The sequence below is a fragment of the Etheostoma cragini genome, chromosome 12 (genome assembly GCF_013103735.1).
Source record: "Etheostoma cragini isolate CJK2018 chromosome 12, CSU_Ecrag_1.0, whole genome shotgun sequence".
Classification (NCBI taxonomy): Eukaryota; Metazoa; Chordata; class Actinopteri; order Perciformes; family Percidae; genus Etheostoma; species Etheostoma cragini.
Genome location: NC_048418.1, coordinates 16,839,248 through 16,857,172, shown reverse-complemented (window position 1 = coordinate 16,857,172; position 17,925 = coordinate 16,839,248). Strand labels below are relative to the sequence as shown.

General features: G+C 36.9%; 1 protein-coding gene across 4 annotated transcripts in view; it reads right to left on the bottom strand.

The window, feature by feature from the left end:
* Positions 1-13,050: 13,050 nt before the first annotated feature.
* The window catches only part of tnr (tenascin R (restrictin, janusin)), a 185,759-nt gene continuing 180,884 nt past the window's right edge, over positions 13,051-17,925 (bottom strand). For all 4 annotated transcript variants that reach the window (XM_034887208.1, XM_034887210.1, XM_034887211.1 and 1 more), the window contains 3 exons: positions 16,440-16,601; positions 15,654-15,817; positions 13,051-13,579 (listed from right to left, as the gene is read on the bottom strand). In XM_034887208.1, coding sequence (XP_034743099.1) covers positions 13,460-13,579; positions 15,654-15,817; positions 16,440-16,601 — 446 coding nt within the window. In that variant the 3' untranslated portion in view covers positions 13,051-13,459. The remainder of the gene's footprint in view (positions 13,580-15,653; positions 15,818-16,439; positions 16,602-17,925) is intronic.

Sequence of the window (17,925 nt, the reverse complement as noted above, 5' to 3'; positions counted from 1 at the left end):
TATTTAAGGGTCCGGCCCCCAAGGAGACTGTCTGGTAAAATTCTGGCCCTATGACAAATATAGTTGATGACCCCTGGTGTACGGGATGATTGGTTGATCAGTTTTAGTCGAGAAAAACAAAGAACAGTCTCATTAAGCACTGTTACGGCTCAATTCATGCATTCATTCATCAGTTACAAGTGTTCCAGAGAGATAAAAACCTTTATGAATGGTTGGATATATTATTACAAAAGGCGTTTCTTTCATCTTCACTTGTGATCCGCTAATTTCAATAAACAAAAAAAAAAAAACGTTTCAGAATGTGATGCTTAAACCGGCACATTAAGACTTACCTCACATGCGACTCTGCTGAGCTTGTGATTGGTTAAGTCTTTGTGCCTCCATGAAGCACTGTGCAGGCTCCCTCACTCCAACTCTTGGAATGGAGCTTTGAGCATCAATACATGGCTGATAAAAATCAAGCTGCTCACTGACCGGTTTCCCTATTGAGCCCCAGTGTTTACAACCCCATCACAGAGAGAGTGTAACTGGGAGATCTGGGTTGCACCTCCCTCTCACTCAGATGCCTGCCAGAGCCTGTTAACTTTCAGTATTCAGTGAGATGTAAAGAGGCTCTAGGAGCGCATGGGAGGCTGGGGATGGCTCACAACGCCGCTTTTCATCAGCTTTACCCCGTCACCAGCTCTCTGCTTAATCCTGTAGAGAGATGTGGAGGCCTTACTGGATGGGTGGGGCGAGGAGAGGAGGAGAAAGAGTAGACAGCCAAGTTTGCTGTTTCCCTAGGTTGACTGCTTTCGAGGGGATGGGCGTCCAACCCAATTAATTACAATGTAACCAAACCGTTAAAGGAGTCAGATATCACAAGTCTGCCCATATTTCAATTTCCCCGTGATGATTTTAATTTACTTTTGCACCTAACCTTTGGTCTTGTTGAGCCAGGGGTACATGGGAGGACTTCAAGATGGATCACGGCCTGTCCTCCTGTGCTGAGCTCTCCTAACACAGCTGGGATGCAGCTGTGTTAGGAGAGCTCCTTTTGCTCGGGCCAGGGCTAACTTCCCACCCTTTAGAAGCAGAGCTTCTAGCATCTTCACCACAGTTGGCAGATTTAGGTTGGGTGCATTTATAAAACTCAGATACAGTATTTTCTTTGACCTGATTCTCAGACGAATGGGGGGACATCTGTCCATCTTTACACGTAGACATTTCTCTAGAAACTAGTAACTTTTGCACTTAAAGTACAAAAGTTACAGTAACGTAACAGGGTGTCATCAACTTGAGTGACATTTTCTACACTTCAACTGTTTCTTCTCTGCCTCGCTCTGTGTGTGTATGTGTGTGTGTGTGTGTGTGTGTGTGTGTGTGTGTGTGTGTGTGTGTGTGTGTGTGTGTGAGTTGTGAGTCTCAGTGAGAGCAGAGAAGATGAGAGAAACTAGTGTGAGCCTAATGAGCAAACCCCAGTAAAGGGACTTTCCCACTGAGCTGAGATGAAACAAATTCACATGAATTAGGTAAACACCATAAATAATTCTTGACTCAAGGATATAGGCAATGGAAAGTGAAACACTGGTGTTTAGCTGCACTAAATCAAATTGTCTGACATTTGTGCTGCATTTTCAATGTTTGAATGAATTTACAGTTTTGGATGTACCTTTGTCACAAAGAAAAAAATCATTTCTGTACTCAATTTTGCTCAATGAGGGGATATTCCATGTGTAGGTTTTGCAGCTTGGGAAACTTACAACAAAGCCCTCAAGCACTTTTGAAGAGATGATTCAGGCAATTATGCAGAGAAACCACCACGAGCCTCGGTGGACCTAACTCAAATGCACCAAAGAAATAAATTACCAAGCATGTCCTAGTTACCCAGCAGACACCCTGGTACAGTAGATTCAGTCTATTGTAGCTCTAGCAGCTCTGGAGAACAGTCACTGCCACATGTTCCCACTAATGTTTGCATAATCATACCAAAATATGTAATTTGCATGCTTTCTTACAAAACAAATGTTGCACATCTCACTACACGTTATTTAAGAGACTCCATTACTGCTGCTAATGAACAAGCACTCTATGACAATGTTCCGATTAGAACAGCCTGCAGATTAAACCTCAGTCTAACCTCAACTTTATTCTTAACCAAACTCTTATTTCTCTTCACTGTAGGCCAAGATTTTCAAACGATGAATCATAAAAAATATAGTGTTGCAATCATCTTGTTGGTAAGTTAGTTCTGTCACTGTCAGCTTTATCGAGCTACAATTTCTCTTTGAAACATCTTCTTTCAAACACATGTAGCCCCACTGTAGAAATAAGGGAGTGATGCAGTTCCAAATAGCCCACAGCTAGTAATTGCTATAATGGAAATAAATAAATTGAAGTTTTAAATACTGGGACATGTAAATAGTTAAGGGACTCAAATTAGTAAAACTGTTTCTGTTTTTGTTTCCTGTTTTCTGTTTGTGTGTCACCGAAGTGTACTTCCTGTTTTGTGTCGTCCAGTGAGTGTTTCCTGTTTTATTTTGACAGTCTAGGTTTTCTGCTTTGTTACGTTTAAATTTATTTCCTGTGTTTTCCCGCCTCTGTGATTGCCTTATGTTTCTCACCTGTTTCCCAGCTTTTGGTTCCTCCTGTGTATTTAGTGTCTGTGCTTCCTTTCTCTCTTGTCTGATTTGTTTGTGTGCTGGTGTGTGTGTTTGCCGTTTGCCTGTTCCAGTCAGTTTGCTCAATATTTGGTCTCTTCCTTGAGATCTTTGTTTCCCCGGGAGTTTTTACTTTTTTCTCTTTTGGACTTTTGGGATTTTTCTGTTTTGGGGTCTTGGACTTCAAACAATTCTGCTCTTAACAATATCAGCTGTGAATAGTTAGAGTTAACAGAATAAAAACACAGAATACACCTTTAGTTCCAACTCTGTTTAATTGGTCAGCAGGTGACACTCCTACTGTGTCATGCCGGATTAATTACACAAAATAAATGTGTAAACTAATATAATGTGGTGGAACTCAAGGTGTAAGAGGTATTTCTTTTCATGCAATTTGTGGTGAAACACATTCTCACGTTCAAATCAACTTCTCCTAATTTGGTTTCGAGATGAGATTGCAGGTTCAAGTCATTTTTGCCATGCGAGCAGGTTTAGCTGACTGTGTTCTGAGGATTTGTTTCGAAATCATGTTCTTCAGCATTCTGAGATCTAATTACTGTCAGCTATAATGTGGAATATCACAAGTTGCATGCTCAGTCACCACAAAAACACATGCAAAAACGTATTCATTTGAACAGAATGAATCTAAACATTTGTATTGCTGACAGTGTTCCCTGCCCCAGGTCTCATCTGGCGTACAACGTGATTCATAACACAGTCAAATGAACCAAACTACAACTAGATTTCCTTGGATCGACATAGAAAACTTGGTTCGCGTTCGGGCTAAAGCAAGTGAGAAGAAAGGAGGAAATGTCAATTTAGCCCATCTGCTGGTTAGAATACAATGCAGTATTCTTACTGTACTCCATGTGTACTTATGTATTATAACTGCATGAAGAAAAGAATGAACAGCACTCTCACAATGTGAGACATCTGTTGTGACCACAGCCGTCCCTGTACCGTGTAAACCCAGCAGACCATGGCATAAACACAGCAGTGTTTTTAGTACCAGATATGAATTAGATAGTAATCATGTTGTGTGTGCATCCTGATAAATCTGGCCAATTTTAAAGTCAAACCACTGCTCCCGATTCAACTCTGCACTGGTTAAAGAACGAGTGTTTAGCTGAATGTAAATGGTTATGTTGTTAAAAACCTTTTTAACTTGCAGGGACAGAGGGAAAAAAACATGTCCTTCTGACGGGGCGAAGCAGGGACAAGTTGCTGTAAAACAGGCGGCCGAAGCCACTCACGGTTCCTCCACCTGCCAGTTAGTGGACCTGCCAAACTGTGTGCATTGTTTTCAAGACGGAGCCTTTCATGGGAAGTGTTTAGTTTTGATAAAGGCGGAACATGAGCTCATCTCTCTGACCTTTACTTCACTTGTAGTGCTGTGTTGCTCATTAGGGTCCAACTCTAATATATTCACAAACTTCTTGCAGGCTCATTATTTACCAAGTTCTTTCTGCTGACCAAACATTTGAATGGGTAATTAATGGATAATAAGAACATGCAGTAATTAAACAATGAATCTCAAAACTGCTGAATTGAGGGTTTGTCTTCTGTTTTTGGGGATCACATCCGCAGCTGCTATAATTCATGTGTGTGTAGTTGTACATGTTATTAAGGCATTCGTTTCTTCACACCAGTTCTGTACAGTATATCCTTTAATGCTATTTTTTTCAAACATATTGTTATAATTATTCAAGCTTGACTAAAAGTTGGTAGCCAGTTTTAAACTGGTGCACTTAAAACAGACTTAAAATCAAATGTGTTCAGGTTTTTTAGGAAAGATCTGCATTTGACAACTGAATTTCAGCCAAACACAAGCTATGCAGTTGAACCTAAGGCTGGATGATTGTGGAAAAAATCATAATCACAAATATGGTCAATTTGTCAATATTGAATACCCTTTGACTTTTGGAAATGTGTGCATTTATTGAACTTCAAAAACAATGAACAGTTAGACAGATAAACAGTTAGAAGAACTTGAACTGTGAAATTTCCCTTAATACTTTTCCTGTCAAACCTTTGGTGTGAAGTATTTGTTTTTCTTGATTACATTGTCTTTGTAATTGTTAAGAGCCTAAATCGCGAAAAAATTCAATAAATTGCACAGCTCTGGTTCAATCTATTTTTACAGTCCATGAGTTGAACATTTTGTTGCTATGGCAACCCCTTCTTGCACCCCTTCTAGCAGCCCGCCGGTTTATCAGATCTGGGACCAGGTACATATTGAAAGACATCTTTTATCTGCTCCTCAAATGCTCTTGCTGGAGTATTATATACATGTTTTATGAATAAGTATTAGATGGCTCGGTTGAATTCTAATGTAGAATGCGGTCTGTTATTTTTTAATGACAGACCGCACTGTTGCCATGGTACAGGACAGCTATCAATCAATCCGCTGAAAGAAGTCCGGTACATTTGTACATACCGTCTATGATCGCTACGCAGTAATAGCAACATGACATCAACTTACAGGTGTGTCAACATGCAGCGGCTGTGCCCTGATCACCATGTTGGCGTTGTGTATTTGACTTTTCCCCACCATTTATACTTCTTTAAAATATTAAGTTTTTTCTTTTTACAATGAAAGTCTATAGAGCAAACTTTAAATCCTCTTCAGGATTCTTAAGACATAAACAGGAGTGTGTGTCTGGTCAGATAGCTGAGGGGGGTTAGAGCATGGTTGTAATAGAGAAGGTTTAGAGTTCAAATCCCATGGGCTCCAATTAGTTACAATACCTACATTAAATGGATGAAGAATAAAAATAAAGGAAGAGAAAAGTTCCTGGCAGTCTCAGTTATCAGTTTTTTCAACATGCTATCTTATCATTTTTATCAACATACTATGCAAGACTTTTTAATCACTTTTTTTTGACATACTATACTGAGACTTTTTAATCACATGTGTCCGACTTGCTGTACTGTGACTTTTACGACATGCTGTACTATGACTTTATTATCACTTTATCGACATGCTATTCAATTACTTTTTTTTGTCGACATTCTATACTATGACTTTTTAACTGCTTTTTTCAACATGTGATATTATGACTTTTTTGACATACTGTACATTTTTACTATCACTTTTTTACTCGTACTATGACTTTTTCATATTTTTTTCAGCATACATAATAATACTTTTTATCACATTTTTCAACACATCATACTATGATTTATCTATCACTTTTTTAAACATACTAAAATATTACTTTTTTATCACTTTTTTGACATGCTATACATACATATAGTATGTCGTAAAAACTATTCAACCTGTTATTAAATGTGTTATAAAATAAATCTTACTTAATTATTTGCTATGCCTTCTTTCAACATGCTGTACTAGGATTTTTTATCACCTTTTTCAACATACTGTACTATGATATATTTATCACTATGATAAGTGATAAAGAATTTTTTGCTTTTCACTTTTTTTAAATACTATACTATGATTTTTTTATCAATTGTTTCGACATGCTATACTATGACTATTTTATCACTTTTTTCGACATACTGTATAATGACTATTTTATCACTTATGCATGATATGCTATAATATGACCTTTGTGATAAAACATATGACTTATCAATCATTTTCTTTAACGTACTACAGCATAACTTTTTCATCGTTTTTTTTAACATACCAGGGCATGACATTTTCATCCTTTTCTTCAACATGCTATACTATGACCTTTTTGTCACCTTTTTCAACATGATTTATTTATCACTATGATTTACCTATCACTTTTTGACTTTGTTGTCACTTTTTTAACACTTTTTTTCAACACGCTATTTTATGGCTTATTTCAACATACTATACTATGACTTTTTGACATACTATACTATGACTTTTAACACATGCTATACTAGGACTTTTAACACATGCTTTACTAGGACTTTAAACACATGCTATACTAGGACTTTTAACACATGCTATGCTAGGACTTTTAACGCATGCTATACTAGGACTTTTAACGCATGCTATACTAGGACATTTAACACACCAGCAATTTTAACACATGCCATACTAGGACTTTTAACACATGCTATACTAGGACTTTTAACACATGCTATACTAGGACTTTTAACACATGCTATACTAGGACTTTTAACACATGCTATACTAGGACTTTTAACACATGCTATACTAAAACTTTTAACACATGCTATACTAGGACTTTTAACGCATGCTATACTAGGACTTTTAACACATGCTATACTAGGACTTTTAACACATGCTATACTAGGACTTTTAACACATGCTATACTAGGAGTTTTCCAACATACTAAACTGTGACTTTTTTTGACATGCTATGATATGACTTATCTATCACTGTTTTACTCACACTACACCATGACTTTTTCATAATCTTTTCCGGCATACTGTAATATGACTTTTTTTACAATTCTTTTCAATATGCCGTGCAATGACGTTTTTTGACAAGCTTTACTATGACCTTTTATCACTTTTTCAACGTATACTATGACTGTATTGACATACTGTATTATAACTTTTTTCCACATGCTACTGTATACTATGAACTTGTTGTTACTTTCTTTGACATTGTACACTATCACTTTTTTCAACATGTCTCACTATGAATTTGTTATCCCTTTTTTAACATTTTTTGAATCACTTTTTTCGACATGCTACACTTTGATTTTTTTTCAACACGCTATGCTACGACTCTTTTCTTACTTTTTTGACATAATGTACTATGACTTTTTCATCACTTTTTTTTTCCGACATACTATACTATGACTTCTGTCAACGTACTATTCTGTGACTTTTTATCACTTTTTTCAAAATATTACACTTTGACTTTATCAACATACTTTAACTTTTTTGGACTTGCTATGCCGTGATGTTTTTCGACATGCTAAACTATGACTATTTTATCAAATTTTCAACATGCTGTACTATGACTTTTTTCAACATGCTATACGAAGACTTGTTATCACTTTTTACAACTTTTTATATTATGAATTTATCAACATAGTATACTATGACTTTATTCAATATGCCATACTATGACTTTTCAACACTTTTTTTGACATACTCTACTATGACTTCTTTCGACATACTATACTATGACTATTTCATCACTTTTTTACAAACTATACTATGACGTTTGTCAAAATTCCATACTTTGACTGTTTGATTGTCATTTGTTTTTGACATACTGACGTTTTCATCACTTTTTTCAAAATACTATTCTATGACTATTTTGTCACTTTTTTTGACATGCTATAATATGACTTATCTATCAGTCATCTATTCACTCTTACCATACAATGACTTTTTTCATAATCTTTTTCGGGATACTATAATGTGACTTTTTTATAATTTCTTTAAACGTACTATACTATGAATTTTTCACTTTTTTACAACAACATAACTTTATTATCACTGTTCTAGCACTCTTTTCAAAATGCTATCCTATGACTCATTTCGACATGCTATACTATGACTTTTTTATCACTTTTTTAGACATACTCCACTGTGACTTTTTATCTTTTTTTAGACATGCTGTATTTTTCACTATACACATTCTTTTTCATCACTTTTTATAACATATTATACTATGACTTTTAACACATGCTATGCTATGACTAATTTATGACTTTTTCAACAAACTGTAATATAATTCATTTTCACTTTTTTTTGACATACTATACTATGACTACTTCATCACTTTTTTCAACATGCTTAACTATGACATTTTTGAAACGCTATACTTTGACTTTTGAATCACTTTTTCAAACATTTTTTTAACATACTATACTATGATATATTTATCACTATGATTTATTTATCACTATTTTTGACATACTACATATGACTTATCTATCACTTTTTTTACGTACATTAAGACTTATTCATCACTTTTTTTAACATGCCATACTATGACTTTTTCTCGACAGACTATAACATAACTTCATTACCACTTTTTTGATATTCCATGCTTTGATTTTTTTTAATCACTTTGTCGACATACTATAATATGACGTTTTCATTACTTTTTTCAACATACTTTACTATGACTTTTTTCGACATGATATATTATGACTTTTTATCACTTTTTTTGGCAATCTTCATGACTTATCTCACTTTTTCGACTATGACTGTTTTAGCATATTATTCAACAATAACATGACCTTTTTTACATGCTGTACTGTGACCCTTTATCACACTGTACTATAATATTAAACAATATATTTATCACTTTATGAGACTATGTACGTTTTTTCAACATGCCATACTTTGACATACTATAATATGACTTTTTAGACAAACTATACTATAACGTTTTCAGTATATTATGACTCTTTTACAGCTTTTTTCAACATGCTTTGAACAAGTCATAGTATACTGACTTTTTTCACTTACTATTCTATGACTTTTCATTACTTTTCCAACATACTATACTGATGACAGACATGAAAGGGGAGAGAGAGGGGGAATGAAATGCAGCAAATGGCCGCAGGTCGGCGTCGAACCCGCTGCATCGAGGGGAAAACCTCTCTGTGTAGGCGCCTACTCTACCAACTGAGCCATCATACTATAAATACTATAAATACTGTGACCCTTTATCATACTGTACTATAATATCATACAGAATATTTATCACTTTATGAGACTACATAAGTTTTTTCAACATGCCATACTATGACTTTTTTGAATGATATACTATGACATTCTGTCACTTTTTTTCCACGTACTATACTTTACATTTTCAACATGCTATACTGACTTTTTCCGACACACAATGCTTTTCCATTAAGCCGAAGACACTTCCTTACCTGCTCTTCAGCCAATCAGTGTTATTTTCATGAACAAAAAAATCAGCGTTTTCTGTAATTCTGACAGTTGGATCAACCTAAAATCCGACTTTTGCCAACAGAACATTCTCTGGCCTCATCTCTTTGAAGATTAATTGATGTTATCCAATATCTTGTCTTCAGAAAAGTTTTCATGTCTGCAGGTCTGCTATGTCTCTGCGTGAGAGCACAAATTGGAGCTCCTGGAACTACACTGGCAGACCTTCATGACAGTACTTTACTGTTCACTTGAACTGCTGCTGGCCTGACTTCAGTTTTTAATGGCCTCCAATTAGAGGAGAATATACTTTAAAGTGTATGGAGTCAGTTGGCACTTGGTACTACACTTGGTTTTCAGAGGAGTAAAAAATGGAGTGGTTGCAGTAACCACAGCTCGACTTCTTTCATATAAATAATAATAATTATCAAGATAGTATAATAACTTGACTCCAAAAGTGAAGAAACTGAACTAAGGCTTTGTTTATGCAAAGATGTTGCACATCTTAACAGTTCACCATACATTTGACATGTAACAGCATGCAATCAAAGGAAACAAAACACACCAAATCAGACTATTTGAATATTTTATTAATATGTAGAAAATGTATTAAAAAAAGGAACTATATAGTACATGTTTAAGTCAAACTAGAGCTAAATTTGACAGTAATATCCAAGGTTATCCAACAATAAATCCTTATTTTCAGCATTTATGAGCTTTTCAAACAGTCAAGATCACATTTGTCAACATTTACATTTCATGGCAAGATTTCAAATCAAAGTAGTTTCATTTTGTGGCTTATATCAAATGAGTTCATTTACTTGTAAAAGTAAAAGCATTTTTTCTTTTGATATCACGGAGGACCATGTGTCATTATTAACTGTAATTTCTTTTTGCAATGTCAGTCACAGAGTAACTGGAAAATAAATTAAATAGAAGTAAAATAAATAAGTGGAACAAGTTTCCTTAAATAAATAGTAATACAGTGTGTGTATTCCAGTGACACACTCAATTTTAACTTTAAATAATGGAGGAGATTCTCTTTTCAAACCCCCAACCCTCCAAAAAACTGAATTTTTCAAATACTTAGTTGGCTTGCAACGAGGAAAACAAATGACTACCTATCTACCTTGATGTTAGAAAATGATTCAGGCTATTTTGTTTATATAATTTCCCAGCATGTTGTTTCCATGACAAAACAGTCAACTTCAAAGAGTTATGTTTTTTTTCTTCTTTTTTTTTACCAATGGAAAAAGATGATTAACATTAAAATGATTAACCTGAAATGAAAGGCAGCACAGAGGCATTTCCCCTCAAACAATTGTCTTTTTGTGTTTTTCTCATTGATTGACAGAAAAAGCTTGAATTTATGAATGATGATTGGTAAATAGGCAAATTAAACTACAATGTATATTATCTTTCCTCTTGATAGATTTAAAAGCACCTTTATAGTTTGCCATGAGAGAACAACACAAATAGCATTCGTTTCCTTTTCTGCAAAGCCTCATGACCTTTCTTCCCTGTACAAAAATGCACCAAGGCAAACTGCATCTACGTAGTTAATTAAATAAGTACACAGAGAATTCCCTAGACTACTATAAATCACTGTTAGAGATGGATTGCATGAGAGGCTCTGAAACAGTCACTTTGACACTGAAACATAAATCAGACCTGGGAAAGGTCACATGTTGAAACAGTTTGTTATAAATTATGTTTTAGGTTATGTTGTTTTTATTTCGCCCTTGAGGGTAATTGTATTGTCTCCACACCAGCTTAAACCTGGTTAATCTCTAATATCTGCATCTTTTATTTTACAAACTATTTCAAGTGCAACTTTTACCCAGATCAGCAAAAAAGTATGTCACACATTCTTATGACATTTGTCATTCGCTATCAGGCTCTTGATTGCAATTCAGTCAACATGCAGTAGGCTCCATCTGCCTTTTAAACACAACAATGGTTCAAAATAGAGTGGTTAATGGGGGAAAGTTTCTGAATAGTTTGCATCTAAAGGGGGAACACTTCAATAGTCACATTACCTTCAACTCTATATCTACATGAGTATATTAGTAGTTTATAGAGGGGAGAGTCGCCATTGTTTTCAAGTCTAAAAGGACAACAACAAAAAAACTAAAAATATACAAAGTCTATAACAGAAGCCAGATTTTCTAGTTTGCTTCAATCAGATAACTGAAGTGAAGAAGGACAGAAGTACATAACAATGAGATTTCTAGCTGTTAAAAATTGGATTATTGAATATATAGGAGAACAAATGTTGCTTGCAGCGATGGTGGCATTGTCTTCCATTGCATTGGAAGTTTTTTTTTTATGTATAATATGACGCCAGAGAGGAGATTTAGCAAGTATGGGTGACTCAACAGAGATCATTTTCCTCACACAGAGGAGGCAGGAAACTAAAACAAAACTAAATACACTGGCCCTGAATACTTTCAGTGTGAACACTGAATGGAACAAAATGCTTGGTGGGCATGTGGCATGTTTGCTGAATTTGTTGTTTGTTGTCACTGGGGCGCTTAAATAGCGAAGCGAGTAAAAGGGCACAGAAGAAAGACTTGGCTCCACTCCACCTACTGTTCTGCTTTCTTTGTTAAGTTAATTTCAGCTAGCAGTGTGTGTGTGTGTGTGTGTGTGTGTGTGTGTGTGTGTGTGTGTGTGTGTGCTCAAGTGACGGCCACTATGCCCACCCCGACTTTCTTTAGCGTAGAATTTAGTGTTCACATTGCATAAACGCATAACGCCAGGGGACATGATTACCATAAAAGTCCCCGAAAAGTGAGAATCGATTAAAACAGGAAAAAGCTGCTTCAATGACTTTGGTGACAGAGCTGACTGGCATCTTTCCAAACAGCAGGTAGTCTTTATTATGCAGATCTTTGGTCACATGTTCCACCTATCAGCACCATCTCTGCAAGCAACCACAGCATCTACAACAGGGGTGACACAGATATTAAGCATTTGTAATTTTCTCAAAATTAAAATCCAGGACATATTAAAATGCCCATGAACTACTAAAGAAATAATTGAATTAAATGAACAATAGCTTTGCTGTGTTCCCTCTTGTAGTGCAAATACTGTCCCAGCGTGGCTAGCGATATTAATAAAGTTCAATATTGATGATTTCATATTTAACACAAAGGAATCAACAGTAACATAGACAGAGAAAAATAAAGTAGATGTTAATGAAGCTGTTGCTGGTGCAATACTTTGTGAATGATGATACTGGATGGTCGTTTTGCTTTTTGATGTTAATTTAATCTCGTATGTCCAGTATTTGTCATCATGTTTTACGATAACATACCTTAATATGGGCTCAAAAACCAAGGCATCAAATCATATTAAATAGATGGACTTTTGTCACAATTTCAGTTATAAAAATATATATATATCTTACAGTTAAGCGTTTTAAGGGCATATGCAGTATGTTTTTTGTTAAAAGTGTTATTATTTTGTAACAGTTAAAATAACGTTAGCTATCGCAGTCTTAAGGGCATTTCTGAGCACATTTCCTTGCATCCCAGGGAAAGGCAAATCACAGACTTAAAGGAGAGAAAAGCTTGCTTTGTCTTTCCTTTTTTTTACAGGAAATAAAACCATTGTCATTCAAAGTATTTAATAAATTACATTACAGTGTCCTCTATCATCTGGCTAGAAGTACAGCAGGGAAAGACAGCTAAAGCTGGGCAGAGACAACCTGAGTTCGGACATTGTTTCACCCTCTCTGCTATTTCATGATCTCATCCATAGTTATAATGTGTATTGGTAGTATGTTAATAATAAAAAAGTTTTAATTATTTTACAACTGAATATAATAAAGAATTAGTAGCTTTCTTGTCACAACCCTCTTTTTCCTTGCAGCCTCACTAAAAGGCATTACAGAGCACATCAGTGAGGCTCTCAGATAGCAGAAACACATCAGGGAAACTCGTCCGAACTCCATCTATCTATGACTCTGGGCTGGGTGGAGGCGCTTTGTTTACACCGGGGCAGACCGCCTCCTCTTGCTGCTGATGCTACGGAAGTTGAATGGCCTCATCTTCATCTCCACGAAGGGAATGGAGAACTCATGGCCTTTCCAGTGGTACCAGTTAATACCCTGTAAGAATGAAACGTGCGATTTCAGAAGCAGTTTAAGTCAATTTATTTAGGCAAGGCAAGGCCATTTGAAATAAAATGACAGACGATGTAAAATAAAATGTTATATATTCATTAAAGTGCATTTCAACCTGAAGGATGCATTTAAAGCAAGAGGGAAAAAAAAACTTAAGAGCTGGCACAATAATGGATATAGTGAAATTATAGTCTCACTCCAGCCTTGCTAATCCCTGACAAAACCTTCCCATTTGCAGCTTAACTCTGAGAGGCAATTTCTCTCTGTGTGTCTTTACGCCTGTCCATCTCTGCTCCCACCTGGTCTCACTTCATGTCGCCAAATAACAAAGAGAAAGGTTAAGAGCACGGAGAGAGAAGCAGGCTCCAAAGCCTTTATAGTTCACCTTAATCAAAGCTTCACACAACACCTCACTCTCGTTGTCGAGCCATTACAGCATCAATCTGAGAGAGAGCTACATCCCACTTGTCAAAAAGGACGGAGAAGCCTTCAACACTCACTCCCACATCATCCAATGCAGTAAGCAAAAAAAAAAGATTGAAAAAAGAAACACCTCTCAGTGTGAGAAACGTGCTTGTTTAATGTCTTGGCTCAGGTCTTTTCCTTCCATGATCCTGCAATGTGAACATGAACTCAGTGGTGTGAGTGTCTGAATAAGTGTCATTAAAATCTTACATGCACTTTTGATTAAACAAGATTAAGAAATTAGATTTCTGAAGTTTGATTATAATTGGTGCAACAGTTACGGTTCTTTTTTTTTTGGGCCCTTAATTACAGCTCCTCCATCAGGCCAATCAGTGTACCAAGTATGGAGATGGAGGTCTGTCGAGAGTTTTTTAATTTACAAATTTCAACTGAGACATTTCAACCTTTAATCCTACTGTCATAATCGAGCCAGTTTATGTGAATTTTGTAAATTATGCCCAAAAACTGTGTCGAAATGCCACCCTGTTTAAGTGACGGCATCCTGCTGGCACATCAACAGTACAGAGGTGAACGGAACATTTTTGGTGCTCGACGGTTTGAAAAATTGCAAATCCACCATAAATATGTATTTCTAGTTTCTTTAGTTCCACTGAAGAGTTCATAAAGAGAGGTGGCACATGAACGTTTGTTTATGAAAAGACACATTACTGTGGAAGTTTGTATTTTTTAATTCATGTGAACACCACAGGTGAATTTCAGCCCCTCTGTAATGAGGTGGTGGCTGAAATCCCCCAAAAGTATCCAGGAGACCCCCGGGCAAGAACCAACTTCATTGCTCCCACTGTGTGTGCAATGCTTACAGTTTTTTTAAGATGAAATACTCCCTTGCCTCAGATTTCCTAAGTAGTTATTACACAAAGTTAATTAGGAATATGCAACATGTAAGCACAAAATTAAAAACACTAAGATCTTAAAGATAGACTCATTTTATTTGGGACCGGACCACAAGTTCCGGTAACGAAGCCCACCCCCCTTAAGGCCAGGGCCTTAGTGCCTTGCGACCTCTTGCTGTTTATTAGGGTGCCCATGTTAATGTTATCTAGAGAATTGGACTGTTGCCTATTTTCTCTACACGGTTCTCAGCAAAAAATAGACAGTACAGTTTGTGTGTTGTTGGTCAACATTAAACTTTTCATCTGTAGAATATGTCACAGACACGAAAAAAATAGAAATGTTAATTCAACACCTTGTATCCGTTTCAAATTAAAAGCCCTTTCTGTGGAATCTGGTAACACAAGGCTTTTATTCTATGATGGATGGCCATGGTCAAAGGCAAACTCAGCCGCAGCAGTTCAGCGAGATAGCCGTCACGCACAGGTGAGGGCGTTTGGCCCTTATCATGTCAGTTGACATCATATCATTTTAATTTGATTAGCACAAGTCTGGAGCTTTGGGTTCCTGCGGCAACTGTGTACTTTGCCATGTTGTTAATGCATCCATTCTGGAACCAATATTTATTTTCTAACTCTCAACACAAAAGCTCTTTGAATCAAACAATAAGTAGAAAACTGACTATTTTTGTGTCATATTCACTCTTTTCTCAACTAGCGTATTTATTGGATAGATGACTGACCTGACTGTGTCTGGACTCGCCGTATTTGCCGTTGAGGTTGGCCCGGTGGCAGTTCTTGTACCACCAGGCTCCCTTGTAAGACAAGGCACAGTTAGTGACAGCGATGTCATTGTCTCTGTCTTTTGTGGAGAAGGGCCGGCCCTGGTGGTAGCTCAGAGAGTCACCTGGGATCAGAGGGGAGAGAGAAACATTAGGGTATGCTGAGCAACACCTGCATGGGCTGCGGTAAATAACGGCGTAATGAGGGGACATAAACGACCAGAATGGGACTGACATGGGAGGGAGGGAGGGAGAGGAAAGAAGTCCTGCTACAGGCTCCGTGAATTTATTTAAGGAGAGAAAATTATAATTATAAACGGTGAGCGGATGACAGGTAAATCTGGCATATGGTCATGTTGACAGACTGAGAGATACATGGAGAGCAAGGACAAGAGTGGAAATGTGGAGTAGTGCTGAGGCGGCTTTCAGACATCAGGGAGAAGAAAAAATGGAGGGGAAGAGACAGGAGAAAAAAATAGCAGATGGCAGAGTAGGGATGGGAGAGCATTTTCACTTAAAGGTTGGTGAAAGCACACACTTATAGCATATAGTGAAGTTATTTGATTTTAGAAAACGATTCATGTCCCAAAAAGCTTTCGATGTTGATATCCACACAGGCCATTTTTAGATGGGCTGATCACAGGGCTGTCATCCAAAGAGCCAAGTAAAATGCAAAAAAATTAATGTTAACTTAAACAAATGTAAACATACTGAATTGCATTCAATGTAATGTACTTAACCACGTACCAGCAGTGCCATTGTACTCTCCTATCCTGAGCTTGTAGAGATTTCTTGCATCTCCAATGGAGAATTTGTCATAATTGGCGTAGACTGACTCCTGTCCGTCCCTCATATCAATTCTCATCTCATAACGGCCCTGAGCAGCAAGCCTCTGGATGTTGTCAAGACCTGTGGAGAAACACCACACACCATGCTGTATTTAATAATAAAAGTAAGACCTGGGTTTTACAAAATAATGTTAAAACTCCAAAAGCGGATTTAAAAGTAATCACACTCCCACTGATATTCACACACTGACACTCATGTAGTAATTGAAGAAAAGCCCACAGGGCACCTTTTAAGATATATTCAAATATTGTTGTTGCACAGATGACTGTATTGGCCCCAAAAAGGTTTACAACACATAAAAAGCATCAAGAGATTACAAAAATGAATATAGCCCAAAATTACAAATTTCCCTCAAAGGGCCTTTTCGGCATTATGAAACTCTATTCACAGAACCTTGAGTCAGATGAGGAAGAACTCCAACGAAAAACTACCCTTAAAGCAACACCAAAGCGCTTTTCCTCTTCAGTCCTCCAACAGGTTGGACTATTGTCCATTACCAAACTACATTCATTCATTCTTTCGAACTACAGATCCGCTAGCCTGGTCCTACCTTCCTATCTAATACACTTAATGTATGCAAGGGGTCTGGCCTCTCTCCATTGAAAAGTGTTAACTTCCTTAAAGGCCGGTACTCTGTTGAAGTTTAAAACTACTAGATCTGCCGAGAGCCACTTTGGAGTTGCCATAACCAATTGCTAACATTTGGCTGTGACGTCAGCTTAGCATTGCTAGCGTTCACCTTAGCCAACTGTTCCCAGCCACTCCCTCTGTTCGCTGATTGGACCGGTAACAATTTAGCTGGAGAAAACCTAAGAATATACCACAAACCCAGACGTAGTACTGAAGGAAAATGAAAATTGAGGAGAATTACGTAAGAGGGCGGAGCCAGGCTATAGAGACGCCACCTTATAAAGGGCTGCAAAGCAAATGCAGAAGTGCTGTTCACCCTGTTACAAGTTGATGAACCACTGAAACAATCTTTGGTGTTGCTTTAATGGGGAGAAAAGGAAGAGCCCTCAGGAAGGACAGACATGCAATAGATAACATGGAATGACAATATTAAGTGAATGAAATGCAAACATATACCTTATGAGAATATTGATCAGAGAAGACATAACACCACTACACAAAGAATGAAATATTGATTTCTGTGACACAGTGACATTCTACCCTCTGTACGTACACACATATAGTTTGTTTCCACCGGCAGCTCTGTAGGTTAAAGGTTTGAATCCTGATAAGCACTATGTCTGAAGTTTTTGTCAGCTGGTTGAATGGACGTGTATGATTGACATTATCGGGAGCAGTGGACACTGTCACCAGCAGCCCCCCTGCAAATGCCACAATGTCACCACTTTCTGAAATATACGGCTTTGCTCGCTAT